Source organism: Pseudoliparis swirei, chromosome 8 (assembly GCF_029220125.1).
Source record: "Pseudoliparis swirei isolate HS2019 ecotype Mariana Trench chromosome 8, NWPU_hadal_v1, whole genome shotgun sequence".
In the NCBI taxonomy this organism is placed as follows: domain Eukaryota; kingdom Metazoa; phylum Chordata; class Actinopteri; order Perciformes; family Liparidae; genus Pseudoliparis; species Pseudoliparis swirei.
Window position 1 is genome coordinate 18,377,117 of NC_079395.1, and position 13,872 is coordinate 18,390,988.

General features: G+C 43.3%; 1 protein-coding gene and 1 pseudogene across 1 annotated transcript; both read right to left on the reverse strand.

Annotated features, from left to right (window-relative positions):
* Positions 1-3,869: 3,869 nt before the first annotated feature.
* On the reverse strand, positions 3,870-5,956 carry LOC130198502 (zona pellucida sperm-binding protein 3-like). Its single transcript, XM_056421668.1, has 10 exons — positions 5,887-5,956; positions 5,628-5,812; positions 5,441-5,544; positions 5,271-5,362; positions 5,011-5,191; positions 4,825-4,930; positions 4,661-4,749; positions 4,223-4,314; positions 4,055-4,129; positions 3,870-3,957 (listed from the first exon to the last, which is right to left on the reverse strand). The coding sequence occupies exons 1-10, from the start codon at positions 5,954-5,956 to the stop codon at positions 3,944-3,946; spliced, it is 1,008 nt and encodes a 335-aa protein (XP_056277643.1). The 3' UTR covers positions 3,870-3,943.
* Positions 5,957-9,785: 3,829 nt separating this feature from the next.
* LOC130198483 (zona pellucida sperm-binding protein 3-like) lies at positions 9,786-11,409 on the reverse strand (annotated as a pseudogene).
* Between the last annotated feature and the right edge of the window lie 2,463 nt (positions 11,410-13,872).

Consider the following 13,872-nt stretch of genomic DNA (forward strand, 5'->3'; position numbering starts at 1 on the left):
ATCGGGCCCCGTCTACATCCAGGATATGGTCAAACCCTACACCCCAGCACGTTCACTCCACTCGGCTTCTACCAATTGACTTGCGACTCCGTCACTTCGAGCTAATCACGCAACAAAATCACTATTTGCTGTCCTGGCTCCTCATTGGTGGAACAAGCTCCTCACTGACATCCGGACAGAAGGAAGTCTCTATATCTTCCGCCAGAAACTAAAAAAACACCTTTTCCAACTATACCTTGAATAAAAGCAGATTAGCACTTCAGTGGCACTTGAATGACACTTAAGTTATTTATAGCATTTTTGTAGTTTGGCTTTCTCGAAGAAATGTTACTTTCTTGATTCTTGTTGTTCTGAGTTTGTACTCATGGTTGATGAACTTATTGTAAGTCTCTTTGTATAAGAGTCAGCTAAATGACATCCCTGAACACATGACTAACTATAGTTCTTCCCCGGAGTCTTTGTGCCTTCTCGCTTCACAGCATTCATTGGACCAGGCTGTGTCTGGTGTCGGTCCTGGCTCCTTAACCCTGCTTCCTCCATCCTGCCCCTGGCCTGGCCTCCTTATTTGTGCCTCCTGCCTCAAGGTCTTGGCCTCTGGCCTCATTGGCACCGCCTCTTTCGAGAAGCCTCCTGCATAATGGGCCAGCGTTCTGCCGATGCCCCTCCTCTCTTCCTCCATGGATCGTGGTCCATGCCTACTACTTATTGTCTGTTGAATTATTTGGTTGTGTTCTAACTCTGTAATGCTGTTCATATGACATTGCGTCTGTCTATCCGGGAAGGGGTCCTCCTCGGTTGCTCTCCTGAAGGTTTCTTCCTTTTACCCGTGAAAAGTTGTTTTTTGGGAGTTTTTCCTGATCCGGTGAGGTCCTGGGAAAGGGATGTCATATGTGAATAGATTGTAAAGCCCCAGATTGTCTCTTCTTTTAGGAGTAATACATTTAGCATGAGTCACTTTCAGTTGTTTTAATATCCTCCATTGTGACAGATAGCGAGTCTCTAGAAATTACTCCACTGTCTAGTACCTGAGCCAGGAAAATTAGTTTGAACTTCTGCTGGGCTTCTTGAATAAAGCCCAGCGTTATGCATGCTGATGACCAGATGTGCAAGTTAAGCGTTCAGCAAGACGAGAAAATACTGGACCTTCAACACAATTACAGACGAGGTTGATAAGCAGAGTAACGTTGAGTTCCATCTTTAATGCCATTACAATCTCAAAATGGAGGGGCATTACACATTTAGTTTACAAAACCAAGAATAAAAAAGGAGCCAGTGTGCAAGATGGAGACATTGCTGTTGGAGAACAAAACAGTTAGTAGTAGTCGTTTAAGATTAATATTTAGTGCAATGTAAAATTAAAACTTACCTGGTGAACCAGTCAATAATTCACATCAGTGATGGTCAGAGGTCCAAGGACAGCTTTTTGTGCCATACCACGCTTCCCTGTTTAAAAGTTAAAAGGTTTAAGTACAAGTCAAACCAGACGATTTGATATAACAGAGGTCACCAATACCTGATGCTAAACTCCTGACCCTCCTGGACTTGCAGTCAGAGTCACAGCAGGCACAGAGATAGCGGGATGCAGAGTTGTCCAACTGCTCCCAGCTGAGTTCATGAGTGTCGGAGAAGAGTCAGAAAATTATCGTCAGTGGTTCCATCACACAAGTCTGATGAACCCAGAGAACATTGTGAATGTTTCAGTGACATGTTTACCCAAGCTCGTTGTCATAGTGACAGGCCTTCTTGCTGTTGTCCTGACCGTTGGGATCCCAAGCCACAAGTTTACAGTGGATAAACACCTGGTGAGCAAGAAGTGAGGTTGAGGGGCAGTTGGCTTCCAGTTTTACCAATAAAGCCCCGATTCTGAATGTGCACCAGTTATCGTTACCTCTTCACGAGACCAAACCTAAAGGCTTGAAGGAAAGGCGGAGCTCAGAGGATTTTGCCTTTGTTCGAATTTGAGCGCGATACCAGACTGTCCACAAGACATCTGTGTGGGGGACAAAGAAAGTGTCAAGTCTGATTCCTGGACAACAAAATGCTAAACGGTGAAACCAGATTACCCCTCATTGGCGATTATCGGGTACAAAGTGCTTCCAGGCTGCAGCTCCGTGTGGTAGCCGCCGCATCCCTCAAGAAACAGCAGCAGGGGCTGATGGGTCTCCTGCGCCACGCTAGCCATGATCGGGATAAAGGAGCCCAGAGGAAAGGTGGTGGATTCAGCGGGCCGGAGAAGTCAGCTACAGCCGTAAACAGGAGAGGTCATTACGCTACAGGAGTCACTGGGAGAGCTGCCATCTCCAGTGAGCTCACGCTCACCCACCATTCATGAGGCCAAAGTGGAACTCTAGATCTCCCAGACCAAACGTGTTGAAAATTGGGGCATGAAGCGGGTACCAGTCTTCAGGCCTGCAACACAAAGCAAGAGTTAAACAGCTGCCATGTTACCAAACTCTCACAGCTGAAGTAGTGTGAACACCCACCTCTCATATTCACAGACAACGGGGCGAGTGAAGTCCACAGAGTCAGGAGAGGAACTGTAAGTCAGATCATTGGTGAACATCAAGCGATCCCCAGTTACCTACGAGAGACACAAATGTCACCAAGCTGCAGGAAGTACAGTGGACTCAGTTTGCAGGTACACATGTGGAGGTGCTACGCACAATTCTCCTGAAGTTACAGTCGTCGAAGTCCACGCTGAAAAAAGCCTCGGTGGCCGAGAAGCTGGTGGGGAAGCAGTTACCCAGACGGAAGAGCGAGGTATCAGCCCGGGACCTGCCCTCCGTCCACACCAGCCTCACAGAGTCGGTTCCACAGTCCAGCTTCATGTCTGGAAGGAGACACAACACAAACAAGTTGATACTCAAACAGCTTTAGTTAGATCACAATAACAGAGCTTTGTGCATCATTTTGTTCCAATATTACCTGCATACACCGACATGGCAGCAGCCAGGCTCACAAGCAGTGCACGCTGCCAAAAGAAAGCCATCATGACTGGATGCTGGATCTGGACACTGGGGGGTGTTTTTATTCTTTGTTACCGGGCAACTTTCATCAAGACAACCTCTTTCAGCTGGTGTGTGTTGACGGCCTCAGGTGCAGAGGACCTCAGACCAATCAAGCAATCTTACACACACACTGGTAACAATGTGAGACGTGGTTCATTGAGCAGAGTTGACAAATACTTCTGCTCACCAAGTAGCTACCTGTGAAACGGTTTGGTATATTCTGGTGTTTATATGTAGGGTTAGATTCACATTGTTTTGTTTTCAAGCCTTTTTGTAAACATCTGTAACAATACTGGCTCCATATATATACAAATCTGGATTCATGTAAAGACAAGTAGATATATATGGAATAAAGTACTTGGTAGAATAAAGATAGCCATGTCCTAGAGCAGGGCTCTGGCCTAGATTCAGTGGTCTATAAAGATAAGTCTGAAGTCATAACTTATGGTAAATGAAACTTTGCACAGCAACTAAATTCAGGGGCTTCCCAAGTTTGACTGTTAGTTGCAATAAGCTTACATTACAGGACATTCACGTCAGGCCAAAGGGTCACATGTTGACGATACATTTCATTTTGTCTGGATAGCTTTCTTGTTCAACACCCTTGCCACTTTTATAATATACACATTTTAAAGTATATTTCTTTCATGTGCAAGAAATATCAGGCCATTAAATAAATGATTTCAGCATTCCTTGGAGGTGATACAGCCCCTCCACCCCCCAAAAACACCACACAATAGATTCTCAGCAAGAGTTCATCTGGTTTATTTGTATAAAGTTTAAGATGGCATATGACATGTCACAAGTCACAAGTCACAAGAATATGCAGACAGTTAAAAGTTGAGATCATGTAAAGCTGATGTCCCAGTGTCTCCGTGAGTCAGGGGCAGAGGTCATCTGCGCCTGTCGAGCGCCATCAGAGAGTCGCCGTCAACTTAGACCGGGCCTCCTGTTGAACACAGAGAGCTTTAGTTTCGTTTAAACCAAACTTCCCGTTTCAGAACAGAGCTGAAACTGGATTGAGAGCAAGTTGCAGGATCAAACACCTGAGACGTTGTTGGCAGACGGATCTATGATGATGAGGGGTCCCAACACAGAATGGTGACTAAAGGCATTGGTTTCTGAGGAGAGAATACAAATATGAGACTTCATTGAACAAAACAATCATATCCGAACAAACCACACGGATAAAACAGTTGGCAGAAAAGAGATACCCCAGTCAACTCCTCTCTTGTTGCGGGACTTGCAGGTCGAGTCACAGCAGCTACAGACGCCGCTCATAGAGGGGTCATCGAGTAGTTCCCAACTGGAAAAGGAGCAAACAGTTTTACACCTTCGTGGACATCCATAACAAATGTATGATTTAGTTTAAAATACAGTTTAACTGCCATTTCTTTTGAGGAAACCTTGTGCAAGTAGGTAGCATATAAATACTTTAATGCAATTTGTATAATGGCACATGTTTATCAAGTTAATTCATATTTTAATCTACAATATAGTGGACTTAAAGTAGTTCCAAGTTAATATCTTTTAAAGATAGTCATTCTTTTCTAGTTTGACGTTGATCCACAATAAGCCAACGTCCTCCTGGCTCAAGATGCATACACGACATCATGGAGATCTCAGCAAATGAACACGTTACCCCAAATTACCTCTGGCTTTCCTTCGTGTAATGGCAGGCTTTCTTGCTTTCGTCAAACTTCTCAGGATCCCATGCAACCAGTTTACAGTGAATGTACACCTGTGGAGCACGGGACACGTTAAGAGATATACATTTTAAAAGTTTCAAGATTCCTTATGGCAGTTTCCCTCTCACCTCCTGGCCAACGACTAGCTGGAAGGCCTGCAGGTAAATGGTGAGAGCAGATGACTGGTATCGAGGGAGGAACATAGAGTTTCCCCTCTTGCTATCTAGAAGACATCTGAAGAAAGTCAAACCGCACAGATTAATAATACTTTTCGAAAATCATTGGAAAGGCGAGTCAGAGCACGAGTCTCCCACCCCTTATTGGATATGATGGGGTGAACCTGGCTGCCAGGATGCAGCTCTGGGGAAGCGGTCGCCACGCATTCCTCTATGAGCAGCAGCAAGGGTTGATGGGACTTCTGCTCCACCGCCGCCCATATCGGCATGAAGGAGCCCAGCGGGACAACATTCGTCTTTGCTATACTTGTTAGTTCAGCTGTAGGGGATGATAACAAAAAGGTCTTAGCGTGTCCCCGTGAGTGGACTGATGCTTCATTTGGTAGCCAAGGACTCGCCATTGAGCAGCGCCATGTGGAAAACTAGACTGCCTCGGCCTTCAGAAACACCAAACCCAGGGTTCAGGAAAGCTGGAATCCATCCGTCGGGTCTACAAACACAAATGGGAGCATTGCTTTCTGGCTCACGTTCAGCTGTCAAATAGAATAAAGAAATAAAATACTCCAACCTTTTATAAACGCACTCGATGGGATACACGAAGGCAGCCGGTTTGGACCTCGGCTGTGGCCTGAAAGTCAGCTCATTTTGAAAGATGACATTTTTACCTTTCATCTGTGGAAAAAATAAACAGCTTATTGAGACCGTTGAAAGGCTGTGAGGCTTTTTAGTTGAATATTTTAGTTTTGTTGCATTACCAGTCTTTTAAATCTGCAGTCTGCTAATTTGTAGTTGAAGACGACCTCGCCCTCTCCGGTGGGCAGCACGGTCAAATGGGAGGGCATGCAGGTTCCCAGGAAGAAACGGGCTGCATGCGGCACCAACTCCTCGCTGATCATCCATTTGATGTTCACGGAGCCTTTTGCACAGACGACTTTGATATCTGCAAACAAACCTGAGTCTCAGAACACGCAGGAACGTACAGAAGGTTGACGCTCTTCCACGAGCAAAGAATACCTGCGTTGTTTTCAACGGGTGCTGCGAAAAGAGCCAAGAGCACCACACCGAGGTAGAGATGAGTCGTCATGACGGAATGATCTGCAACCCTCTGGAACTGACACTATTTGTAGTCCTGCACAAATTAGCTGAACGATTAACATCCGTGTGAGAGCAGGGCGTTCACTTCTTCTGGGGAGTTCTTTAGTATTCAGAGACTCTGAAAAGACTCTTCTGAAATGCAGAGGTGGAATGTAACTCAGTCAATTTGATCAAGTAGTTTACTGAAGCAATTTCAAAAAGTATTTATACACACATTTTAGTTCACCTCTCCACTTTGCAAGATTGTCAAATATTGTCATGTATTTGTATTGTGTTTATTTTCACTCTAATGTATTTCATAGGACTGAGAGTTGGTTACTTCACACTTTAATATTTTACATTAAAAAGAAAGATCAGTTTATAAAACAAATAATTAAAATAATCTCCACCTCGAATAACTGAAACATTAACATTATTGCATGTTGCTGAATCAGTTATAATGATCCAAGAATGTAAAATGACTACTTTTATTTTTCATTACCATTTTCATACTTTTATGTCCATTTTAATACAAATTTACTTTGATTTATAATTGTAGATTTAAAAAATGTAAAGCATGAAAAGTGTATATAAAATATTTGTGTCCTTATGAAAGCTGCTATATTATAATTGACACATGTATAATAACGCCTGGTTTGTATCTCAACTCTTCGGGTATGACGTCAGTGCGCGTCGCCGTTCCGGAGCTCGTCTGTTGTGTGATAGCTTGTCGCTAGCCCCGCTACAACATCAGTTGGAGCCCCGCAGCTCTTCCTCCTGGACCCCGGGGTTCTGCTAACGCCACCAGGGCTGGCCTGGCATGCGATGCCAGGTCCAGCTATGCATGGAACAGACAAGTAGACACTGACAAACCTGCTGGTGCAGTCAGAAAACCATCAGGGCATGCAATTGGTCCTTGGCATGACAGAAGGTCTCCAAGGGAAAACAATCACCTGTGACAACTTCTTCACTTTATTACATTACATGTCATTTAGCTGACGCTTTTATCCAAAGCGACTTACAATCCTGTTACATTGATACACTGTAGACGTAGCTACAGGGAGACACTCAGGGTTAAGTGTCTTGCTCAAGGACACATCGACTAGGGCGGGGATTGAACCTCCAACCCCCTGATTGAAAGACGGACCTGCTTCCCACTGACCCATAGTCACTTCACATGACCTCGGCCTGCAGCCGCTGAAGAGAAAGCTGCAGGCACAGGTAGTTTGGAAAGGTTAAATGTTCTGGAAATGAGTTGACTAAATAGTTGAAACACAGAGGAGGGTGATCATTTATGCTTAATGCTTCATAAACAGTCAAACCAGATGGGGTCGTTTTTGACACGGGAGAACAATAGGTTTACTTCTTCAGAATCAGAATCAGAATCAGAATAGTACTTATTGCCAAGTAGGTTTACACCTACCTGGAATTTGTTCTGGTGTATAGGTGCATACAGTGAACATAAAACATACAAACACAATAAGTACTACACAAACATGGGAGAACAATAGGTTTACTTCTTTGCTGCAATTAAAATAATTCAATTTGTTTAAAAACAGCATCCTCCCTAAATGTGGACATATACCAGTCTGTGATGATCTATCAACACATGTGACCCTGATCGTTAACTTTCGTCTGAATTTATCATTGTATTTATTAAAAACAAGATATACATTTTTAAATGAGGCCTTATTGGCTTTACATTCAAATGGAAGGAAGGAAAGTTGTGAATATGTTTGAATGAAGTTGTTATTAAAGGTGTAACAGAATTGGGTGAAGTATCCCCTTTATATTCTTTGTATAACAGTCAAACCAGGCGGGGTCATTCAAGGACAAAAGGTGTATGCAATCGGGAGAAAACCCAGAATGATTCAATGCAAAAAAAAGTATCAAACACGCATTTCTACTTTGTAGTTAAACATTTCTAATGTTTTCCAACACTGACATAAGAACTATACAATTCAGTATATTAATATATACGTATCAAATAATAATATTCAGTATAATATGAATAATATATAATATAAGAAATACCATCTAATGTAAGTATACAATATACATATCGGATATGTATATTGTATACTCTGGAGTCCTTGTGACTTCACGTCTCATCGGGTCCATTGGACCTGGCTGGGTCTGCTGCCATGGCCCTGCTGATGCCCCGCCCACTCCTCTCTACCTCCATCTGCCTCATGAATCACGGAGGTCTGGATCGTGGTCCATCACTACTACCAACTATTCATACACTGTCATACTCATTGAATGTGTTGTTACTCTGTAATGATTCCTTCTGTACACATGACATCTATTGTTCTGTCCATCCGGGGAGAAAGATCCTCCTCTGTTGCTCTCCTGAAGGTTTCTTCCCATATTTCCCTGTGAAAGGGTTGTTTGGGAGTTTTTCCTGATCCGATGTGAGGTTCTGGGACAGGGATGTTGTATGTTCAGATTGTAGTAGGAGAATAGGCTATACAAAATAAACTGAATTGAACATATTATAAAATATTAATATTGTATACTATATATCACACATATAAAATCTAATAGAACATGTTTATATATTAAAATGGACCTATGAAACTTGTTAGGGTTAAAGTGTGCCTGATTTTATCCACCTCCTCGTGTTTCTTCACCTCATGTGTCCGTCGGTAGTGACGTTCACTTTGCCCAATATGGCTGCTTACGGAGTTATCATGCGTGTCCTGGTCTTCTCGATTCTTCCGACAAGTGTTTCATGTACCCGAGTCCCATAACTGTCCATTGATTTAAAAAGCAAGCACGCAAACAAAATAGGGCATTAGTACGACAGCATCCAGCTAGCCAAACCTTCCGGGTGTACCGGTCACAACAGAAGCTTCGTATGTGCCGCTTCCCTTTCACGACAGTCGCAATCTGAATATTTTGTGGCTCAAGGTGGGTGGGACATGCCCCATGGCCCTGCCACCACTAAACTCATGGTTGAGTGTCTTGCTCAAGGGCACATCGACTTGGATAGATTGAACCGCCAATCCCGATTAAAAGACTGACTTTTTAACCGACCCACAGTAGACCTAAAAATATTCAGAATTTGTTTTTAGCACAGAAAGTTGAGATTAGACTTATTTTGAATAGCCCTACTAATATTCCCAACACCAGTTGCAATACACCGTATCCAAAATCAAGAAACATAGCTGCATTATCATTGGCTTACAAATGTGTGCTGCTGTGGATTTCATACAGAAAGATCAGATAATATAGGGAGAGTGTAAAGGTTAGATCTGATGAGACCAGGCAATAGGGTGCGTCAAGATAAACCATTTCAATGTTTTCTAGTACCGAAAGCTGGTCAACTTAAAATATCACGTTTAGCCTTAAGACCTCTGCTTAAAGAATATGTCGAGGGTTTTTTGAAAGCACTCTGTAGAAAATCAGTTCTGTGTATTAAGGAGCAACTTATTATGCCGTCAATATTTGACCATGACAGAGATTAAGATGTTGCCAATGACAGTCTTTAAACAAATGTTCCAATAGTTGATTTAGGCTTCTTGAAAAGAAAGCCCAGCGTTAAAGCGTGTGTATATTGATGACCATGTGAAGCAGTCACCAAGAAACACCACTATGAAAATAATGGACATTAAACCAAATCACACACAAGATCAATAAGTAGAGCGATTCAAGTATAGTTATATATTTAATATAGGAGAGCTTTTAGAAGTTTAAAAACACAAATCCAATTCAGGTCGAAGATCCAGTGTGCAAGACAGAACCAGATCTGTTGGAGAACAAAAGACTGGATTAAGTAGTCATTAAGGATTAATATATAGTGAAATGTAAAATGCAAGAATTACCTCGAGAGCGAGTCAATAATTCACATCAATGATGGTCAGAGGTCCAAGGACAGCTTTTTTTGCCATACTCCACTTCCCTGTTTTAAAGTTAAAAGGTTTAAGTACAAGTCAAACGAGATGAGTTGATATAGCAGAAGTCACCAATACCTGATGCTAAACTCCTGACCCTCCTGGACTTGCAGTCAGAGTCACAGCAGGCACAGAGATAGCGGGATGCAGAGTTGTCCAACTGCTCCCAGCTGAGTTCATGAGTGTCGGAGAAGAGTCAGAAAATCATTCTCAGTGGTTCCATCACACAAGTCTGATGAACCCAGAGAACATTGTGAATGTTTTCAGTGACATGTTTACCCATGCTCGTTGTCATAGTGACAGGCCTTCTTGCTGTTGTCCTGACCGTTGGGATCCCAAGCCACAAGTTTACAGTGGATAAACACCTGGTGAGTAAGAAGTGAGGTTGAGGGGCAGTTGGCTTCCAGTTTTACCAATAAAGCCCCGATTCTAAAAATGAAGTTGAACAAGTTATCGTTACCTCTTCGCCGAGACCAAACCTAAAGGCTTGAAGGGAAAGGCGGAGCTCAGAGGATTTTTGCCTTTGTTCGAATTTGGAGCGCGATACCAGACTGTCCACAAGACATCTGTGTGGTGGAGAAAGAGTCAAGTCTGATTCTGGACAACAAAATGCTAAACGGTGAAACCAGATTACCCCTCATTGGCGATTATCGGGTACAAAGTGCTTCCAGGCTGCAGCTCCGGTGTGGTAGCCGCTACGCATTCCTCAAGAAACAGCAGCAAGGGCTGATGGTCTCCTGCGCCACGCTAGCCATGATCGGGATAAAGGAGCCCAGAGGAAAGGTGGTGGATTCAGCGGGGCCGGAGAAGTCAGCTACAGCCGTAAACAGGAGAGGAGTCATTACGCTACAGGAGTCACTGGGAGAGCTGCCATCTCCAGTGAGGTCACGCTTCACACCCACCATTCATGAGGCCAAAGTGGAACTCTAGAGCTCCCAAACCAAACGTGTTGAAAATTGGGGCATGAAGCCGCGGGTACCAGTCTTCAGGCCTGCAACACAAAGCAAGAGTTAAACAGCTGCCATGTTACCAAACTCTCACAGCTGAAGTAGTGTGAACACCCACCTCTCATATTCACAGACAACGGGGCGAGTGAAGTCCACAGAGTCAGGAGAGGAACTGTAGGTCAGATCATTGGTGAACATCAAGCGATCCCCAGTTACCTACGAGACACAAATGTCACCAAGCTGCAGGAAGTACAGTGGACTCAGTTTGCAGGTACACATGTGGAGGTGCTACGCACAATTCTCCTGAAGTTACAGTCGTCGAAGTCCACGCTGAAAAAAGCCTCGGTGGCCGAGAAGCTGGTGGGGAAGCAGTTACCCAGACGAAAGAGCGAGGTATCAGCCCGGGACCTGCCCTCCGTCCACACCAGCCTCACAGAGTCGGTTCCACAGTCCAGCTTCATGTCTGGAAGGAGACAACACAAACAAGTTGATGCTCAAACAGCTTTAGTTAGATCACAATAACAGAGCTTTGTGCATCATTTTGTTCCAATATTACCTGCATACACCGACATGGCAGCAGCCAGGCTCACAAGCAGTGCACGCTGCCAAAAGAAAGCCATCATGACTGGATGGTGGCTCTGGACACTGTGGGGTGTTTTTATTCCTTGTTACCGGGCAACTTTCATCAAGACAACCTCTTTCAGCTGGTGTGTGTTGACGGCCTCAGGTGCAGAGGCCGTCAGACTTCTTCTTCTGAAGTTTATTGGTAGACTACGCATTAGGGTATACCGCACCATCACCATGACTTTAGGACATTTGTCATTTTAAACAGAGTAATATCGTTTTTATGATAAATGTAAAACATTTGAAAAGACTTCATATAGCTACCATCCTGCTTTTCAGTTTTTCTCTTTCCACGCTGAACTTCCTGCACTCTATCAATAAATGTTCAACAGTTTCTTTACAGTTGCATATCTCACATCTATCCCAGTCTTATAAATACAAAAATATGATAAATTCTTTACTCGCATTTAAACTTCAGTTAAAGGATCCCCTCAAACTGTTTGACCCGATTATATACTAAGGTCAAAACCTTCTAAGATTTATGAACCTACTTTAACTTTAAATGTTCCATTTAATACTAAAAAAGTCCATTGTCCAGTAATATAAGCTTCCACATGAGTCTATGTTCATTTTAATTATCAGTCCATCTCTCCACATGGAATCATACGCTTTCTCAACGTCAAAGAAAACTAAAGCCGTCGCTTCCTTCATGTGAAGTGTCTTTTCTATTTAGTTACTTACGTTAAAGAGATCATCTTCAGGCACCGCACTAAGTTGCTTTAAATCCTTTTCATCTGATCGATCTAAATTTGTATTTGTAAACGATGAAGCCTCAATGACCAACAACGTTAATCACGGAGTTCCACAAGGTTCTGTGCTTGGACCCATTTCCCTTATATATGCTTCCTTTTGGCAAGATTATCAGGAAACACTCCATAAACTTTCATTGTTATGCAGATAATACTCAACTATATCTATCGATCAAACCAGAGGAGTCCAACCAGCTCAGTAAAATTCAAGCATGTCTTAAGGACATAAAAACATGGATGACCTGCAACTTCTTGATGTTAATCTCTGACAAAACTGAAGTAATTTTACTCTGAACACCTCAAGGATCAATTATCTGGTGATGTGGTTTCTGTCGACGGCATTGCCCTGGCATTCAACACCACTGTAAAGAATCTCGGCGTTATCTTTGATCAGGACTTGACCTTTAACTCCCATGTGAAGCAAATCTCAAGGAAGGCATGTCTTACATCTAGAAGGCATCTACGTAACATTTAAAAAATCAGACACATCTTGTCTCAAAAAGATGCAGAATAATTGGTTCACACATTCGTTACTTCTAGACTGGATTACTGCAACTCCTTATTATAAGGCTGCTCTAATAAATCTCTTAGGTCCCTCCAGTTGGTCCAGAATGCTGCAGCTCGTGTTCTCACTAAAACTAAGAAAAGAGATCACATCACTCCTGCACTAGCTGCTCTGCACTGGCTCCCTGTAACATCAAGAATCACATTTAAAATTCTTCTCCTCATCTACAAAGCCTCTATTGGTGATGCTCCATCATATCTTAAGGAACATGTAATACCATATTGCCCCACTAGAGCGTTGTGCTCACTAAATGCGAGGCTACTCGTGGTTCCTAGAGTCTTAAAAAGTAGAATGGGAGCCAGAGCCTTTAGTTATCAAGCTCCTCTTTTATGGAACCAGCTTCCACCATCAGTCCGGGAGGCAGACACAGTCACCTCGTTTAAGAGTAGACGTAAGACTTTCCTCTTTGACAGAGCTTATAGTTAGGGCTGAATCAGGTTCACCTGGTCCAGTCCCTAGATATGCTGCTATAGGCTTATAGCTGCTGGGGGACATTTTAGGATGCACTGAGCACCTATATCCTCTTCTCGCTCGACTTATAAATGAATTTTCATGTCTCCATCACTAGGGATGCACCGATCTGATCGGCGCCGATCCATATCGGCCGATATTCCCATTATCGGTTTTGATCGGCGTTCTCAAAACGGCCGATTAAACTTGGCCGATCAGATGACATCAAATCTGCGAGAACTATCGAGACGTTTCAATCGCGGCGCATCGCAACGGAGACAATGCGCCCGGCGAGGGCCGGCAGAGGTCAGAGGTCAAAGAGGGGATCCTCACGCACCGAGCGGCGTCCCCGTCCCCCGAGTTGAATCACTGGGTCGCCTCAGCCGACACTCACATGTCTGAGCCTCTAGAGACTGATGTTCACGGTACACGCATTCGATCGGGAGCGCGCGAGGGTTTTGATAAAGTTAGCGGAAAGAACCATGTGAAACAACATCCGTTTTTCAAAATAAGATGTCGACAAATCATACACTAACATAAACAAGTAAACAATTAACTGATTTTGTATCTTTATAGATCGTTTCTGAGATTTAGCTTACATTGTGCTAACATTAAAAAAATGTTACTGGACCAAGGAAAGTTTATAAAAATAAGTCAGACTTTTGTATGTTTAAAAAAGTCCTGTATATAGATTT

What these genes read in the sequence shown, in the direction of transcription:
- LOC130198502 (XM_056421668.1), bottom strand. Translation starts at nt 5,956, where the DNA reads ATGACGACTCATCTCTACCTCGGTGTGGTGCTCTTGGCTCTTTTCGCA. An exon ending in ACCCGTTGAAAACAACGCAG is followed by an intron (nt 5,813 to 5,886) that starts GTATTCTTTGCT and finishes GTTTGTTTGCAG; the next exon opens with ATATCAAAGTCGTCTGTGCA. An exon ending in ATCGAGTGCGTTTATAAAAG is followed by an intron (nt 5,363 to 5,440) that starts GTTGGAGTATTT and finishes TTGTGTTTGTAG; the next exon opens with ACCCGACGGATGGATTCCAG.